Source organism: Festucalex cinctus, chromosome 3, assembly GCF_051991245.1.
Source record: "Festucalex cinctus isolate MCC-2025b chromosome 3, RoL_Fcin_1.0, whole genome shotgun sequence".
NCBI lineage: Eukaryota > Metazoa > Chordata > Actinopteri > Syngnathiformes > Syngnathidae > Festucalex > Festucalex cinctus.
The window spans coordinates 24059886-24079189 of record NC_135413.1 but is presented as its reverse complement, the minus strand read 5'-3'; the positions used below and the strand labels follow the sequence as shown (position 1 = coordinate 24079189).

Here is a 19304-nt window from a genome sequence, read left to right as displayed (position 1 = left end):
ATCTTACATATTTCTTGACAATAATATATTACGTGTGACCTCACTAGTGTAAACATGACATTCTAATTAATATCACATTTATGGAATATGACTTATGTCGCAAAATTCAGCCGTTTTTATCCATCTCGGGGCGGACATTTTGCCACTTACTGTTGACTGAAGATGACATCACAGTTGCCCAGGCGACGGCCAATCACAGCTCACCTGCTTTCTGAAGCTGAGCTGTGATTGGTTGTTACCTGAGACCTGAGGAACTGTGATGTCATCTTCAGTCGACCCAAGTGGCAAAATGGCCGCCTTCTGATTTGGTTTTGCTACTTAACTCATATTCCAATAACGCAATATTAACCAGAATAGCATATTTAGACTAGTGGGGCTGCGTAGAACATATTATTGTTAAAAAAAATTTGGGGGGGGTTGACTTCGCCTTTAACTATTGCAATGGTTCTCAAACTGATTAACATCAAGCACCGCCCGAAAAACACAATTGGTTCTCCAAGTATCGCTATAATGACAAACAGTGCATTTCTCTGGAAAAAAAAATGGTGCACATGCAGTTGAAATCTTTCTTGGATGAACATAACATCTTGTAGGTTTTCCAGTAATGTTTTAAGATGATGCAAAGCACAAAGTCAGCCCTGTTATGAGTTTTTAATGACATGCACTGGCTGACAGACTCTAAAGGGATAGTTGACTCATTGAGGCATTTTCAGCAGTGAAATGTTAATATTTTGTCCAGAATTATTTTGATTTCACCGGTTTTCTGGGTTTGGTCAGCAAACTGAGCCATGATTGGTCGTTACCTACGTCCTCAGTAGAGGTGATGTCATCTTCAGTCGACATCATATGGAAAAAATAGTTTTTAAAGGTATTAATTGTACATGAAAAATAATGAAGTTGGACAAAATAATGTTATTACTGCTCAATGTGGCTCAATGAGTCAAATATCCCTCTAAGTCAGGGGTGGCCAGGTTTGGTCCTCGAGAGCCACTATCCAGCCTCTTTTCCATGTCTCCCTCTTTCTTTCAGCACAGCTGAATCTAATGATCAGCTCAACAGCAAGCTTGGCATAAGCCTGATCACGAGCCTGATCATAAATCAGGCTCAATCAGGTGTTAGTGGAGAGAAACATGGAAAACAGGCTGGATAGTGGCTCTCGAGGACCGAACTTGGCCACCGCTGCTCTAAGTGGTTTATATCCTACTTAGCTGACATAACTTTTTGTGTTAGCCTCGGTTACTCTGAGTCCTGCACTGCACCAATTGCGTATGGTGTTCCACAGGGTTCAATTCTGGTGCCCCTGCTGTTTTCATTGTATTTTTCATTGCCCCTGGGTTCCATCTTAAGAAAACATGCTATTTCCTTCCACTGCTATGCAGACGACTGTCAGATTTATTGTTTTAACTCTCATTTTGACTCGTATGAATTATTTTTCTCCATGTATAGCACTGTGTATGTAGCGCTGGTTGTTTTAAAGTGCTATATAACGTTGAGTTGAGTTGGCTAAATATTTATAAAATATGACACAGAAGTTGTGTTCCTAGAGTGGTTATATTACAAGGAAAAAGATGACATTTTATAAAGGATAAAGTCCAAATATTAAGAGACAAACTTCTAATTACACTAGTTATATTACGAGAGAAAAAACAGTTACAGCAAAGTTGTGATATAATGGTTGAAAACAACACCCCAATGTTTATAGAAGTGAAATATTACGAGAAAAAAAAAATATGACATACTACAAGGAATATAAAATTCTACAGTATCATAACTGAAAGACCATACGCAAGCAAAGCATGCAGATACTGTTTATTCAATAGCTATAAAAATAGTACGGCTTGTGTTTAGGCGTTCACATCTGACAGGGAATTTAACAGCACCAAAAAAAAAAAAAAAAAAAAAAAAAAAAAAAAAAAAAAAAAAAAAAAGTGTGATGATCATACCTTGCAGCTGTGTACAAGCTGTTGATGTGAGACTGTATTTTTGTTGGAAGCCGCGGCATTTTGCGCAGCTGCAATTGTTTGAGTAGCAGCAGCCGCCGCTTGCTTAGCTGCTATCTGCACAAGTGACACAAAGATTACTTGGGGTTAATAGGAAATGAATGTTAACAGAAAAAGTGCCCGGTAAAGGCTTTCGTTCTGTGCTGTCATGTAAGCCGGGGCTGTTATATCTAACCAAGCAACATATTCTTAGACAAGAATTTAGCAGGAAATCTCCCAGAAATGACAGATATCCATTTTTTCTTTTACAAATACAAGTGGTTATATTTTCATCTGAAATCGTGTGAGAACTCAACTAAGACCACCAAATGGAACTGAAACGCGTCTGTGCTGTCAAGCGTTTTTTTTTTTTTTTCACAAGATAATGAGCACTGCTTTTGTACTTCAGTTTCCCTGGCTGCCCTTCAAATTAAATATACTATATATACTTCTTAGTTCACATGAATTAGTTGTCACCAACTTTGAAGTGATGACAAGAATGTGACACTTTACATTGAAGTGATATGGAAGCAAGCCAGGCTTATTTTATCCACGATATAACATTTGCACGCACACACACATACATAACACATGCATGGCGCCATTAAGGAAGTGATCATTAGCACTATTAACCGTAATGTACAACGTCTGATAGCTGGAGCTGAGTGGCTCAACTCATTAAGGGTAATCTGATATCGCTGGCAATAATTGAAATCACGGTTATTCAAATGATTATTTTTTTCGGTACAATACAAGAAAATGTTTAAGCATTTAAGACCAATTAAAAAAAAATAGAAATACTTTAATTATGGAAGTTCCTTTTGGAACAAACATAGTTTATAGTAATATATATTGAGAATAATATATAAGTATTTATTTATTTATGTTGGCAAAAACGAAGTCGGAGTGCAGCTGGTGCACTGTGCAATAAGACGATCATTTATTTATTAATTTATTTGGTACAAAACAAGAAAATGTTTACACATTAAAAAATATTAAGACCAATTAAAAAATAGAAACATTATAATTATGTAAGTTCCTTTTGGACCAAACAGAATTTATAATAATATATATTTAGAATGATATATTTATATTTATTTATGTTGGCAAAAACTTGAAGTTGGAGTGCAGGAGGACGATAATTTATTTTTTTAAATTAAACATAAAAAAAATAAAAATAAATAAAAAATAAATAACAAATAAAAAAAATAAAATAAAAATAAAATTATTTGAAACACTAAAATTATGCAAGTTGCTTTTGGATTAAACAAAATTGATTAAATTAGCTATTTTAAAATTTAACAAAGGGGGAAACATTAAATTTAAACAACTAAAAAAATAGTATTAATATATATATTTTTTTTACAATTATAATGACTTAGTAATTGTGAAGTGTAATAATTAAAATTTCCATCAATTGCACAGCTTAGGTCTTCGCAACTGCATACATTATTCACACCACAAATGAGATTTCTATCTCACTATTGGGAAGAAAAGTCAAATAAAATATAATAGCATCTGTGAATTTGAGGCATTTGAGCTTGCCGTCTGCTTGAGCTTCTAATGTTTATATTGCAGGGACGGAGCGCATAGTAAGGCAAATAATAAGAAGATGCGAACCTGCTGACACGTTTGACTCACCTCCAGCCTGCTGACTAGCTTCTTCTTTATTGCATTTTGAGCGGCGGCATTAGTGGCGACACGCAAGCCCTCAGCTGCCTCTCGGAGCCTCTGCTGCTGGTCTTCATTCTCCGGGTAAGCAGCCGCCCCCTGAGGGTGCATATACACACATTTAAAATGAAGCTTTGGCTTGCTGTGTGTCAGCTCGAATCACATCTTGTCAATAAAAGTCACAATAGATGCTACAATAGTGCGTTGCTTGCTGATGACGGCCAAATTTCCTATCCTCGTTGATAACGGCAGGGATGTGGCAATTAATGTACTGATCAAAAAATGACCCATAAGAAGCATTTCACCTGCCGGGGTGTGTCTCATTTGAATAATATCCTTCTCAACAGGGCCGGGAGCTTATTAACTCATTCAATCCCAAAAACGTGTCAAAACGGTTTTAATACTTTGCCCTTCCCTCCCAAAAAGTGTTGACACGTTTGTTTTGTTTTGTTTTTTAAATGCAAGAACATACAAAAGGTTTAATGCAGCTTCTGATGTGAAGCGGTGGCTTAAAGCAATGGTAGTTATTACGGCCAGCAGGTGGCGGCAGAGTATAAGAGATTTGCCAGGGCCATGTTGCAACAAGCTCTTTTTGTCAGTGTTTTCACCAAGAATGTGAATATTGATTAAACTTAGCTATATTCTAATGCTAATTGCTGCAAAACGGAAACAGATACAAATATACTTTTTTTTTTCCCTGATGAAAGCAGATACTCCAATTTTTATTTTGGTAGATTCCATGCTTTTATAGCAATATAACAAAATCTTCTGTGGGTCTTGAAAACAAATCAGACAAAATCCAGTAAAATAGGGGGTTGCATCAGTGAAAATGGCTGGGAGTGAATGAGTTTAGAGCCACCTTATAAATGAGAAGGGAAAATATGATGGTAGGCAGAGTGTGCGCAGCTATGCCAAAAATCTGCAGTAAATTAATGAAGGCGATACAGCAACTTGATTTAGCTCATATTTAACACCGCATTCAATCTGGCATTACAGGACATAACATCATGAAAAATAAAAGGGTATTGTTTTTCAATAGATTAAGCTGATAATGGGAGCTGCACTTTAATTAGGTAGCCATTTCAAAATGAAATTATACAAATGTAAATGTGATAAAAATCAAATCATCCATCGATATATTCGAAACAAAAAATAAAACATTTGTACCTTAGCCGCTTCCACCATTCTAGCTGTGGCATCAGCCAGAAGTTTAGCCGCGGCTAATAACTTCTTGGAGTTGTCAACATCCACTTCTGCCTCGGCGTCAGACCGCATGGCATTGACCAAGTCAGAGGTGGCTTGCGCTAGAACTCGGGCCTGACGCACCATCTCACCTATTAACACAAGGAAAAACTTGAATTTACTACAGGATTTAGTACAAGTGAATGACGCTAATATCACTTCATCCTACCAAGACATTTTTTTTTAAATATTCTTAGTTGGTGCCGTTTGTGAAAGATATTTTTCTGTTCCGGCAAGACTGTGCCCAACAGCAATAAATGAATGCTTGAATAAGTGTATAGAAGAACCCTGACCTCAAGCTAACAGCCCTCTCGTTCATCAGTGACCTCTGACTTCATAATTGCCCTACGGGGTGGTTTTATTTTTGTATGTAGCTATCATGTCTCCACTAATAAATACACATTTGCTCCTCTAATATGTTGCAACTATAACAAACATCTTGAGTACGATGCAGCATTGTTTTACATCCTTGCTAACCACAACAACAGGTTTATAATACTTGAGTATATGTATCTCTCGTTGACAAAGAGCGGACAGCTCTATGTTGATCTCATTAAATTGCACGTGAAATGTTGTGGCCAAAGCGTGCACGCAGCATCTCCCCACATATGTACTATAAAAAGCTCTGTTTTCCAAACACCCACCTCCAGTCGGAAATCACTCACCCACCCCACTTCTTCGAGTGACTAGACAGTGAGATGTTTTACAGCCTACATGTTCAGCCTTGGAGAATATAGATTGCTTAGCAAGTATAAATCACTGTTGATGTTTTTGATCAGGTATATTTTGAGGGAAAAAATGCTTTGTTCTTGAAGGTTAAAAGCCTTCCACTATTCAAAACACTATTTTATTTTATGAAAAGTTCGGTACTGAGCCTGAGTTATAGTTGGCAGCTACATTAATTTTATAGTTTAGACCAGTGGTCTCCAACCTACGGCTCTGGAGCCACATGTGGCTCTTTTGTCCCTGTCTTGTTGCTCCCTGTAGATCTGAAAAAAATAATGGATAAATAATAAAAATAGCAGAAATTATTTTTTTTAACATATTTTGAATTTTTAGGTAAAATATTCTTTAATGAATTAATTATTCAGATCATAAATGAATAATTAAATATACAAAAAGTTGTCAGAAAGAGAGAGAAAAAAGGTCGATGAAATTAAAAAAAAAATCCCTGTAAAAAATTACCATATAATGTACACAAAATTGACAAAAAAGTCAGAACATTTATTTGAAAAAAAAAAAAAAAAAAAAAAAAGGCAGAAAAGGAAACTCAAAAAGTAACCATAAAAAAAAGCACAAAACAAAAGAAGGAAGGCAGAAAATTATCATAAATGACTTTGGAATTGCAAAAAAGTCAGAAAATTAATAATAATTTAAAAAAAAAAAAAAAAAAAAAGACAGAAAAGAAAACATTCAAAAAGTAACAATGAAATGTTCCAAAACAAAAGAAGAAATCCTGAAAAATACCTAAGAAAGTACACAAAATTGGCAAAAAACTCAAAATATTTATTATAAAAAAAGGCAGAAAAGGAAACATTTAAAAAGTAACTATAAAATGTCAAAAAACAAAAGAAGAAATCCCAAAAATTACTGCTAGAAAAAATAGACATGAAATATATTAAAAAAAAAAAAAAAAAAAAAAAAAAAACGGAAGGAGAGAGGCACAAAATGACCATAAAATGTTCATAACAATGCCAAAAATTGTGAGAAATTTGACAAAAAGGAAGAAAAGTATAAAAATATATGAAAAACTAAGTCTGAAAAATTACACACAAAAAATAAATAAATAAATCCAAAAACGTAAGACAAAAGGTAGAAGAAAATGAAACTCAACATTGGAAGCTAACACTACACTATTTCATTCATAATATTCAAACCTTTCGAGGCTCCTGACAGATTTTTTGTTATTTATTTGGCCTAAAATGTCTCTTTTTGACAGTAAAGGTTGCTGACCCCTGCTTTAGCCTTAATTTATAGAAATGAACTCCACATCCTGCCACAGCCTGACTTCTGGATACCCACCAGCATCGCCCATCGACGTAAAAATATTTTCGGTGACATTCATGATGGTGTCAGTAGCCTGGTCGTAGCGTCCGATGGGCTCGCCGCAGCTGGCGTAGTGGCGGACGTGCTGCAGGAGGTCGCTGAGGGCCTGGCTCACCACGCCGGCCGCCGCGCCGACCTGCTTCAGCAGCTCGCCATTGTCGCTGGCTGAGCGGCACGCTTTGACGCACGTCTCCACAGAGCGGTCCACCAGCTTCCCGGCCTCCACCAGCTGCTCCTGACATACCGGGGAGCTGATGGTTGGACTCACCACCTGCAACAAGTCAGAGGAATGCGATTTTTAAAAGGATCTCTGTGCCGCCCAACAACTTTCACATCATTACCTTGGTGCAGGCCACCAGCTGTGAGGTGGACAGGGCACACTGAGTGGCGGCCGCAATCACGCGGTTCTGCAATATGGTGTCCTCGGCCACCTGGGCCACATTCTTGGCCTTCAGAACCAACATAGCAGCTGCATTGGCCACTGCCTTGGCCAAGTTCATCAGGGTGTCCTGCAATGCAAGAACCGAGAGATGAGAGGAAGGTGTTGCGAAATTTAGCTTCCTCATTGTACTGATGCACAAGAGAAAGCAAAAATTCACATTTAGTTGTACATTATCGTCAATGGAAAAGAAAGAAAACCAGTAGACAAAAATATTGTGTTGAAATGTCTGGGTCTGGCACAAAACTACATGAAGTAATAGTCTAATAATAAAGCATGGGCTAAATTACATAACCATGCATTGACTTATTCAGACGACGTAGTCGTGTTTGGCCAGCATCGTCATAGGAACAAGGAGTGGGTGGGCGTGGTCCAACCTGAAACTTCTCATCAGTCTCGCCCTCTCCCATGTGACGGAGCAAGTCCCCGCTGGCTTGTCCGATGCTTCCTGCTGCAGTCAGCACAGTTTGCCTGGACTGTAGGGAGATGACATCATCACGTTCAGTGTGCTAACTTGGACTACTCACACTAATGCTTCCAGCAGGGCTCATGTTCAATTGTGGAAGAAATGTTAAAGTCCTTGTACTGTAAAGTGAAAAATAAATGTGACACTCTACAGAGAAGAACAACAGTGTCAAATGTGAATGATTAAATAATTTCCATCAATTAAAAGAAGGCTTAAAAATATAATGAAAAAAAATTGTCACGGGGCTTTTTCCAATCCGGAACAACGAGGCACTCTAAGGCAGCCATACATGCCTGAGACCTTGGTCTACCTGCGGGCTGTCACGTCTGACTAAATCTTTGCTCTTCCGCTTTTCTCTGCACGACGTGCATGCACTCATGGTGACAACAAGGCACTCTAAAGAGGCTAAAAAAAATTGACTATCCAAATCGAAGTGTTGGTGTTTTCAGCAATTACCTCCAAATGTGTATTTGAAACAAATCTCTGAATTTACTTTCACATTTGGCTGTCACGTCTGATTTTTTTTCCCCACATCCTTGCTCTTCGACTTTTCTCTGCATGATATGAATGCATTCATGGCGACAACGAGGCACTCTAGCGGCAAAAAAAAAAAAAAAAAAAAGACTAATACTAAGTATTAGAAACAATCTCTGAATTTAATTTCACATCTGTCTCGTCTGATTTTTTTTTCACATCTTTGGTCTTCCACTTTCCTCTGAGTGACGTGTGTACACTCATGGCCACAACGAGGCACTCTAAAGCGGCTAAACAAATTGACTATCCAAAGGGAAGTGTTGGAGTTTTCAGCAATTACCTTCCAATATGTTTTAGAAACAAATTTCTTAATTTCCCCTCACATGTGGCTGTCATGTGCGTGCACTCATGGCGACAATGAGGCACTCTAGCGGCTAAAAAAAATGGTCTATCCAAAGCCAAATGTTGGTGTTTTCAGCCATTACCTTCAAATATGTATTAGAAACAATCTCTGAATTTAATTTCACATCTGTCACGTCGGATTTTTTACATTTTTCCCACATCCTTGGTCTTCCACTTTTCTCTGAGTGTCGTGCGTGCACTCATGGCCACAACGAGGCACTCTAAAGCGGCTAAAAAAATTGACTATCCAAAGGAAAGTGTTGGAGTTTTCAGCAATTACCTTCCAATATGTTTTAGAAACAAATTTCTTAATTCCCCTCACATGTGGCTGTCACGTGCGTGCACTCATGGCGACAACGAGGCACTCTAGCGGCTAAAAAAAAAAGGTCTATCCAAAGCCAAATGTTGGTGTTTTCAGCAATTACCTTCAAATATGTATTAGAAACAAATCTCTGACTTTGCTTTCCAGGGTGTTTAAAGAAAACTTAAATGCTGTTTACCCAAGTCACTAAAATAATGAATGGGTGCCTCACCTCTGTGGCCGCAGGCTCAACAGCTCTGAGCAGATCTGACACGGCCCCTGCCAGCATCCTGGCAGCACCCATGAGCTTGTGTCCACTTCCCATCTCATCGTCCATTAAGGCGGCAAGCAGCTTGACGCCCTTGGACATTTCAGTCAGGTTGGAGGAGATAGTCGTGATGGCACAGCCGACCGCTGTGTAGTCAGTTTCCGTGGGCTCACCTGTGGAGGGACGTGCACCGCCGCTGTGGTTCAATGTCAAACTAGTACACAGTGCAGAGCATATGTGATGTGTTGTAGCACAGCGCCACTTATTAGAGTTACATTTGGAGCAGTCAGTGATGTTTCTATTGAGATAAGTGAAGCGAGGGAGACGTTGCCTGTGAAGGAGCAAATCTTCGATTTGGGTGGTGGAGGAAGTGTCACCAAACAGATGGTGAGGTAAGATTAAAACCCAGCAAAAAGGCTGGCAGGAACTTGACTGGAATGGAGCCAAGCAACATGAGGAGCAATGAGATGCGCTGCTAATCTCCAGAGCAATACAGTTTACTGTATGTAATAAAGGGAAATGTGAAATGTTCCCTTGTTAGAGGAAAGTTCAAGCCAATCATCACTAAATTAATATTTTTATTATTGTTTTGTTTAGTTTTCTTTTGCTTCACCATTTTTAAAAATCCTGAACAAGATGCCTATGGACAAATCTCTAAATCTCTTTTTTTTCTTTCCTCCAAGATTTGAATAATTAAACATATAAAAATAAATTAAATAAATGAATGAATAAATGAATAAATAAATAAATAAATAAATACAAAATTGAGTGAAAGAAATATCAACAATTTATGGAGGCCTGCACATACTGTATCTTACAGGATCAATTGGAACCTAATAAACAACTTGATGACTGGAAAGCGCTCTCTTTTTCTTTGTCCAAGAAAGAAGCAGCTTTCAAAATCCACGTTTCATCCACAAATCAAATACAGCCACAAATAATGAGAGTAATGACTACCATGTACACACACTGAGTCACATCAGGACCAATCAGTGGACAACAACAACTGAAGTGTGGTATCCTGTGGCCCATGCCAATTTATTATACAATATAATCTGTTTTTAGAGTATGTTTTTCCCCAATAACGCAACATAAAATTAATTAATCGTATAATACTCCATAATTAATTGCGATTAATCGCATTTTCTACAAGGTTTATAACAGATATTTGCTTGATTAAAATATCTTGGAATTAATGTAAAATCATTAAATAGAAAGTCTATTTCTATTCACAGACTTTTTTTGTGTAACTTTAAAGGCATCTTATTATATTCTTCTAATAGAAAAAAATTCTCAGAACTTCTCGCTTACAGGTTTAGTTCTGCCCATGAGCACCAGACGCCAGCAGCGTTGATTTGCAAGGCCCCTAAGAAGTAATTTGAGCAGGGTACTTTGTTATGAGATGAAACTCCAAAGACACGCTATTTGAATTTGGCTTTGCAAAGTGCGTTGCAAAATTACTTTAGTATTCTCCAACAAGTGTCCCCCAAGTTTGGTAGCACACGTGAGCAGAGTTTATAGGCCGCCACAGGAAGTAAATGACACAGAGTTATATCCGTTTTTTAAATCTGGACATTTACCTGCAGTGAGATTGACCACAGATGCTGTTCCAGCAGTGATGGCATCAACCTGAGAGTGGATTTCATGTTTGGATTCATCCACTTTATTCTGAACCCAAACCCTGGATGCCTTTTAGTGCAAAGGAAAAGAAAGGGAGCTTTAGACACAGTATGAGACCCTGATCCCGTATAAATGTTGGGTTGTTACTGAACATTTGCGGTTAATATCAGAATGCATTAAGAGGAGAAAAAGGAGAACAGAGTGAGATGAGGACATGATGGGATATTGTGCAATCATTGGCAAAACAGTTTTCATAGGAAATGTACTCAATGGACCCTTCATTAAGTCCAACTGGTAAAGCATCTCTTAAAAGCGTGTTTAAGCAATTTTGCTTTTCCACAAAACTGGGCATTATTATTTTGTATAGACAGAATTTTTTATATAGTTCTTGCATGGGATCTCATTACACTGCACAGGTGGACCTTCTTTTGTAGCCCGTGAGTACATGAGTGTGAGGCGAGGACACACCAGGTCGTGGCCAAGAGGAGGCAGATTATCCACATGTCCCAGGTCAGCCTGGGCCTGCTGCACAGCATTCATGCTGCTATTGATGGTCCCCATCAGGGCCTGCTGGGCCAGATTCTGATGACAATAAAACATATGCTTTGTGAGGAGAAGCCCAGCGCACTGGTTAGAAATCTATCTGCAGCACTAAATGACCTTAAAGACACAGTGTAAAGTCCATAGCGCCATCTAGTGGTTAAAGAATAGTATTAGAATCACACAGGAAAACACAAACTATGGTGGCTCAGAGAGACCACATTTCGCAAGCCTGCCACTAATTCGTATTTTGTGCGAGCAAACTAGCATCTCGGCGAGCGACGGAAAAAGACTGAGCGAGCCGGAATTAGCCGGAGCGGCTAACAAGAGGAGCGAGTGGGAGTCAGTCGAAGAAATAGTCTGCAGTGGCTAACAAAAGCGGCTAGTGGGAGGAGCTAGTAAGGAAAAAAAAGTGCCGAGCGACACTGAAAGACCGAGCGAGCTGGAATTAGCCGGAGCAGCTAACAAGAGCAGCTAGCAGGAGTTAGTCAGAGCAATAGGCTGGAGTGGCTAACAAAAACGGCTAGTGGGAGAAGCTAGTAATAAAAAAAAAAAAAAGTGGGGAGCGATGCTGAAAGACCGAGCGAGCCAGAATTAGCCAGAGCAGCTAACAAGAGCAGCTAGCGGGAGTTAGTCAGAGCAATAGGCTGGAGTGGCTAACAAGAGTGGCTAGTGGGAGCTAGTAAAAAAAAAAAAAAAAAAAAAACAATGTAGCTTGCGAGAGCAAAACAGAAATTGACAAATTACGGGCCCGAATTACGGAAGTTAGTGACGATCACCTGCAGGCCCCATCTGTGGAAGGTAAGCTGCGGTCGACCCATTGGGTTCAACGCTCGCTAACTACATTAGCAAAGTTGTGAATTGGGCATCCGTAGCCGGAAGATGCCGGCGAAACATGGCAGCCATGTAACAATAGTGATTACTAGACCTACGATCATATAATAAAATATGTTTATGTGATACAACATATTTTTTTGCATACTATTGACATAAACAGACGTTTTTAAAAATGAATGAATTGCTCACCACTAGATGGCGTTAGGGGTCACTGAATGTCCCTTTAATGATAAATAATTATGTCCTCACTAGCGGTGGCATGTGTCCTCTGTGCATCTGTCCGGTGGTGATTTGTTGCTGGGCAGAGGGCATGGTGCCTACATTGAAATTGTCAGGGTTGCCCGCGGACCCTGAGCGAATAATACCCGGAAGGGCGACTGAGCCATGCTCCACCCGACCCACCCGGTTGAACTGTTGCTGTAAAATGGTGGACCTTGAGACAGAGAGATGAGACAGCAAGACAAAATGTTTACCATACGTTTGCTGCTATATAACTGCTGTTAGTTTTCACTCATGCTTGCTCTATGTGGTCATTGTTTAGCCAAACGCGGAATGTAATGTCATCAAACAAGCTGTCACATAACGGCGTCTTATAAAGAGTGTAACAACTGAAACAGAGGGGCTGAAAGAGCTTCTTGTAAACACTTAAGATGTAATTAAAACAATGCTTACACTAATGGATGTTGCCATGGCGAGTAAGCATAGACACATTATCATACCGAAAAATGAACAACGTTCAAATATGACTTTTGTATTAATGAGGTTATTTTTTTTTTTTAAAGAGAGAAACAGCAATTTGTTTGGTACCGAGAACATCGAGTCAGCTGTCCCGAAAGCAGCAGGGGCATGATGCCCAATTCTACCGGAGAACCCTGTGGAGTTCTGGTGAATACAAATTTCCAAGTGTGTGCGCGTGTGTGTGTGTGTGATAGAGCGCAAAACAAGCAATGCATTAGTTTCCGTCAGTCACTAGGACACATGGGAAAACTGGGAGAAACGGCAACCAGCTGGGAAATGAAAATGACTGCATAAATCTATTTCCAAGAAGTGATGTCTTAACCTTTGTGATATCTTAACCTCCAAACGTTTTTTCTCGTGAAGAAAAATAATAACAAAGCGGCTTGTGCAATGACTCTGCAGGGATGTTGAGATTTTCTTCTATACTTGTAGCAATCAGTCCACACTTAAAGGGGAAGTCAACCTTAAACATTTCTTGACAATAATATATGTGACCTCACTAGTCTAAACATGAAATTCTGATTAATATTACATTTGTGGAATATGAGTTAAGTAGCAAAATCCAGCCGTTTTTTATCAATATCAAAAGGCGACCATTTTGCCACTAGCTGTCGCCTGAATATGACATCACAGTTACTCAGGTCTCGGGTAACGACCAATCACGGCTCAGCTTCAGAAAACAGGTAAACTGTGATTGGTTGTTGCTTGAGCCCTGCGCAACTGTGATGTCATCTTCAGTCGACAGCAAGTGGCAAAATGGCCGCCACCTGAGATATTACGCAATATTAACCAGAATACCATATTTAGACTCGTGGGGCTGCATAGAAAATATTTTTGTCAAAAAAATATTTTTGGGTTGACTTCCCCTTTCAGAATATACTCATTTTATCAAGCTTCTAAATTTGTGAAAACTGTTTTGGAAGGCTTTTTTTTTTTGGGAAGAATGGAGAAAAATCTCACAAGGTGGAAAATCCCACATTTACGTCCATTTTCAGAGACTGCGCAAATACTTTTGTTCACATTATATAGCAATGCTGGAAGCAGATACAAATGACATGTAGACAACAAACATCAATAAAAGAGAAATGCTTTTTACTTCTTCGGGGAAACGGATTCCTCCAGCATGGTGGACTCCTCATCTCCTTCAAGGCCAAAGCGATCCTTACTCTGCTTCTGTGAGCAGAGGAGCCCAGAGAAAAGAATAAAGACCAAAATGTAAAGTAAAATGATGTACTAGCAATTAAAAAAAAAGTAGCATATTTTGTGCTTGCCTTTTTCAGAATGATGTCAATATATCCGGCGATGAGCTGGGATATTTGTTCTCCTTCTGTCGTCTGGACAGAGTAGTAACTCTCCTGGTACTCACCGAAATCCTTCAGGCAAAAACAGAGATTCGAGGACAGTCAGGTCGTGATTAAATCGAAGGATTTTAATGTCTATCAAACACTGCTGGCGCATTCTATATATAACGCCATCCTGGAAGCAGGCCCACAGATAAATAATAGATACTGAATAAAAGCCTTCATTATTCCTCCTTTAAATCAAAGGAAAATCAAGTCGTGATCATCATGTATGTAAATATAGTGTTGGTAGAGACCGAGTCTGCCTGCGGATATTTCACAATAATATTCACCTAAAACAAATTACTGTATTCTTAAAATTATTTTTATACTAACGCAGCTAGAACAGGGCGTTTCCGTTCTGCTCCGTTGTAGGAGAGAATGCAGCCGACTCGCGGCCATTCGAAGCGGCTCTTCTCATGAATCCATTTAAATTCAGTGCAGGGTGTGGCATGCGGAAGGACTCGCTGGAGTCCATGCAGAAGATCCGCGCACGCAAAGTGCATTTACAGTAAAAAAAATAATAATCTAGATGGTGATAGTGATAATCTAGTTGGCTGCGCATGTGATGTAGACTGCTGGCGACCACCTTGCACCACTATTGTGCGTCAAGTGTGAACCCTCCCAAATAGTTTTTCGAACCGGTCAAGGGTGTGCTTTTAGAATATCCATCCATCCATTTTCCTGACCGCTCATTCCTCACAAGGGTCGCGGGGGGTGCTGGAGCCTATCTCAGCTGGCTATGGGCAGAAGGCAGGGTACACCCTGGACACCCAATCGCAGGGCACACAGAGACGAACAACCATCCACACTCACAATCACACCTAGGGACAATTCGGAGCACCCAATTAACCTGCAATGGATGTCTTTGGAATGTGGGAGGAGACCGGAGTACCCGGAGAAGACCCACGCAGGCACGGGGGAGAACATCCAAACAACACCCAGGAAAGCCGGAGCCTGGACTCAAACCCGAGTCCTCACAACTGGGAGGCGGACGTGCTAACCACTCATACACTGAGCTGCCCTATTAGAATATTTTAAAGTTAAATAATAGTTTGTTCAATCTGTTGTCATATTTATGAGCGAAAAACGATGACATCCATCACACATGTCTATGGAGGTTCGAATCTGTCTGCCTGTGCGTAACCAAAATCACATGACATCATCTGCGCCGCAAGTTAGACCCGGTTTTAGGTAGTCTAAAATCCAATTTTTGGTCATTAAAATGCCAAATGTGGCAGAAGCGTGCAATTGATTGCACCTGTTTATGAAAATTGGGCCCCCATATGTGTTTTCCAAGTAGACATGGAAAAAATAATAATTAAAAAGTGTGAAAAATAAAAATGCCAATATGAAAATCCATGGAACCGCATGATTGCTGATTACAAATAAGAATTACTGAATCCATACAATTTTACCTTAAAAGTCCTTATGGAGTGATATGAGCCTGTTTAAAAGAGCACTTCTTTAAAATATGGAACACAAAATACCATTTTATTGCTGGCTGAAAAAAAAACATTTTTTTTTTTTAAATAAATAAAACATCTAAAGTCTGCACAATCCTCCCAAGGCATCTTTGCGATGAAATAGCCAGCTAGTAGATATAAGTCTCCACAATTTTAAGAATGCTCTTTGTGCTGTAAGATGAAAACAATAAGAAAGATTGAATTTGAGATTCAGACATGTCTGAGCACGTACTATACATAGAGTAGATATACGGGGTTGTAAAACGGGAACATGTGTCGGTGTGGTGCCGCGGACGTGACGCTGAGACTCAAACAGTACCAGGGTGAAGCTCTTAGGGGAGGCGGCCCATCGTTTGACGGTAGTCAGGGGCCACTCTTGCACCACATCTTTCGTCTTCTCATCCACTCGCATCACAGACTCTTTGGTGATCCCCAGCAGGCGTGGAACCAACTTATTTTTACCCTTCATCTTCTCCTGCCGGATAGGAGAAACATCAGATAATATTCACGCCGGCGCTAAACACCTCCACAAGATGATTCATTTGAGACACGGACGCTGTGTGTTAATACGCATGCTGTGCCCGTGGCGTTGTGAGCCCCCCGACGGAGCGGAGAGGGGCAGCTGTGAACTGACCCAGCAGATTTCAGCCTTATTTAACTGCTGCTTTATCGAGCAGGGTCTCCACAGGCTTTAGTCACTGTCAGCGCTTCAGCATTGTGCTTCAACCAGCACTCTGCCTGAGCAGCTCCACTGACTCTCGGCCCACTGGAAATCCATTACATTGTAGCTCATTTCAAAAGGGATAACAGACGTTCAGTGCAGACCTCCTTCAAGGCATTAACATTGGAGTGAGTGAATGGCGATCGTTTTGGATCTTGAAGTCAACTCGAAAAAATGCACCCAACTAGTCTAAACTAGTGATGCAACGATAACGTCAATATCGTCATGTCATGATATTAAAAGCAGCACAGCTGCGCAGTTTAATTTTAATTAGGAATGTTTTGACCACTGTGGCGATAATCACTCCCATAAATCAGGCATACTAGCAAATATTTTTCAATATCTCTGTCAAAAAACATTACTTTACACTCGCTTCAACCAAACACAGCATTGTGAACTACATGGACCATGATACTTTGCGCCTCTGAGCTAATAGGAGCACATGACAGTGACATGTGACGTGACATGTTTCTTTGTCACAGCTGTCATGTACAAAAACACATTGTACATTTTTCCTTTTTTTTTTTTTTTAAATAACAATATTGTACGTTTCCATACAATATCAACATTTATATCACCAACCTCCCCACAATATCGTGATAATTATCATATAGTGAGGTTCATATCGTGATATTTATCATATCATGACATTTTTTTTTATATCGTTACAGCCCTAGTCCAAACATAGCATTCTGATTAATACAGCATTTGCGGAACATGAAGTAAGCAGCAAAATGCCATTTTGGTCCATCTCAATTGGGCGGCCATTTTGCCACTTGCTGTCGACCAAAAATGACATCACAGTTGCCCAGAGCTCAGTTAAGGACTAATCACGGCTCAGCTTGCGAACGTCACATGACCAAACTCATTTAACAGGTGAGCTCAGTTAACAATCAATCACAGCTCACCTGTTCTCTGTAGCTGAGCTGTGATTGGTTGCTACCTCAGACTTGAGCAACTGTGATGTCATTTTCAGGCAACAGCAGGTGGCAAAATGGCTGCCTTCTGAGAATGATAAAAACGGCTGGATTTTTCTGCTTAACTCATATTCCACTAAAGCAATATTAACCAGAATACTAGACAAAAAGTAAAATGAAAACCTAAAAAAATACTGTATTCTTACAATTATTTTAATCTGGACCAATCACGGCTCAGCTTGCGAACATCACACGACCAAACTCATTTAACAGGTGTAGTTGTGATTGCTTGTTACCTGAGCTCACCTGTAAAATGAGTTTGGTCATGTGACGTTCGCAAGCTGAGCCGTGATTGGTCTTTACCTGAGTCTAGAGCAACTGTGATGCATTTTCAGTCGACAGCAAGTGACAAAATAGCCGCCCCCTGAGATGGATAAAAATGGGTGGATTTTACTAATGAATTCATGTTATGTTTAGACTAGTCAGTGCGCGTAGAACATGTTGTTCTACGCACAAAAATAAATAAATACATTGGGGTTGACTTCCGCTTAAATCGTTTTTCGAGTATTCAGAAACAAAAAAATGCCGATATCCAACATAAAAAAAACACAAAATGTATTTTCCTATGTTAACATTCAACTTTTAATGAATAAGAACAGCACTAATTAAATGACTTTTTTTTTTTAAATGACATGTAATGTACAGTATGTGAAAATGACACTGTTGCAAACACACTCCATTTGAAAGTGATTCCAAATACAACCGTACGCTCTGAGGCGTTAAACATGTTAAAAGAGTGTTAATTAAAATCACTGTCAAATGCTCAATCTGGCTCAGGCACAAATGAAACTTGGTTTGGCATTACAGCTGTTGGCACAGCATACGCGCAGCTAACTCTGTCCAATTGGATGCACGAGGTATGGAGTTTTACTTGTCAGACGTTGTTAGCAATAATGATTCATTCATTTTGTACAGTATCAATTTTCCGTGAGATGATAAAAACAAAGATAAGGAACCAAATGGACACCAACATAGTGATTAAAGAAAAAAATAAATAAATACCGTCCTTGGTGGAGATAATTAGTTTGTGGTGATTGAGGCAGTTTGAATAAGTTTGATAGTATTCGATTTTGAAAAGATTTCTGAGAAAAGCAAAAAGGTGAGTTATTGGGAAAGCATCAAGGTCAACGACTCAACTTAATGTCCATGATAACAGCATAATCAGGTTTATTATTGTTTATTATTTGTGTCATTTCAGGTCAGTTTTCTATTCAAGTAGGAAGTTTGGTTTGTTCCTTAAGTGAGCAGTTGGCTCAACAAGGGGGAACTTTGCTCGTAGAGGAAACCGCCAACAACGGGGAGATTTTGTTTTGCGCTTGACACACACAAACGCACACGGCGCTTTTGGTGCACAATATTTTCATATCTGTGATGTTTACAGCGAAAGAGCCGCTGCCAAACAAAAAGCCCGTGGTGATTAAAGACTGACGGAAGATAAATGGAAGGTTACAATAAACTCTCAGACCTCATGTCAACAAACGCAGGTGTGTGCTCGTAACAGCAACAGAGTGCTGTTCTTTTGAATTATTTAGCAGCGTTTTGAATCCTCCATCACTACATTTCCTCATCAAACGCTGAAGAGCCGTTCTTTTCGACATTTGGACGTTCGCACACACGCTCTTATGTATAGGCGAAACAAATTTGAACCTTAAATATATGTATGTTAGTGTAATATTGAAAAACTTAAGGGGTATGAATACTTTTTCAAGCAACCGCGATTTGATGGTAGAGTTTTACAATTTCTGTCTGGGAGGCAATAAATGTGTCTGCGATTGCG

The 19304-nt window shown here is 39.4% G+C and overlaps 1 protein-coding gene across 5 annotated transcripts in view; it reads right to left on the bottom strand.

Moving 5' to 3' along the window:
* Window positions 1-19304, bottom strand: part of tln2b (talin 2b) — a 122023-nt gene that overhangs the window by 42835 nt on the left and 59884 nt on the right. For all 5 annotated transcript variants that reach the window (XM_077516879.1, XM_077516878.1, XM_077516881.1 and 2 more), the window contains exons 10-22: window positions 16149-16304; window positions 14295-14396; window positions 14120-14196; window positions 12535-12718; window positions 11377-11490; window positions 10869-10977; window positions 9253-9461; window positions 7755-7853; window positions 7280-7447; window positions 6915-7209; window positions 4818-4984; window positions 3621-3749; window positions 1944-2057 (exon numbers count right to left, since the gene is read on the bottom strand). In XM_077516879.1, the coding sequence (XP_077373005.1) occupies window positions 1944-2057; window positions 3621-3749; window positions 4818-4984; window positions 6915-7209; window positions 7280-7447; window positions 7755-7853; window positions 9253-9461; window positions 10869-10977; window positions 11377-11490; window positions 12535-12718; window positions 14120-14196; window positions 14295-14396; window positions 16149-16304 (1923 nt within the window). The remainder of the gene's footprint in view (window positions 1-1943; window positions 2058-3620; window positions 3750-4817; window positions 4985-6914; window positions 7210-7279; window positions 7448-7754; window positions 7854-9252; window positions 9462-10868; window positions 10978-11376; window positions 11491-12534; window positions 12719-14119; window positions 14197-14294; window positions 14397-16148; window positions 16305-19304) is intronic.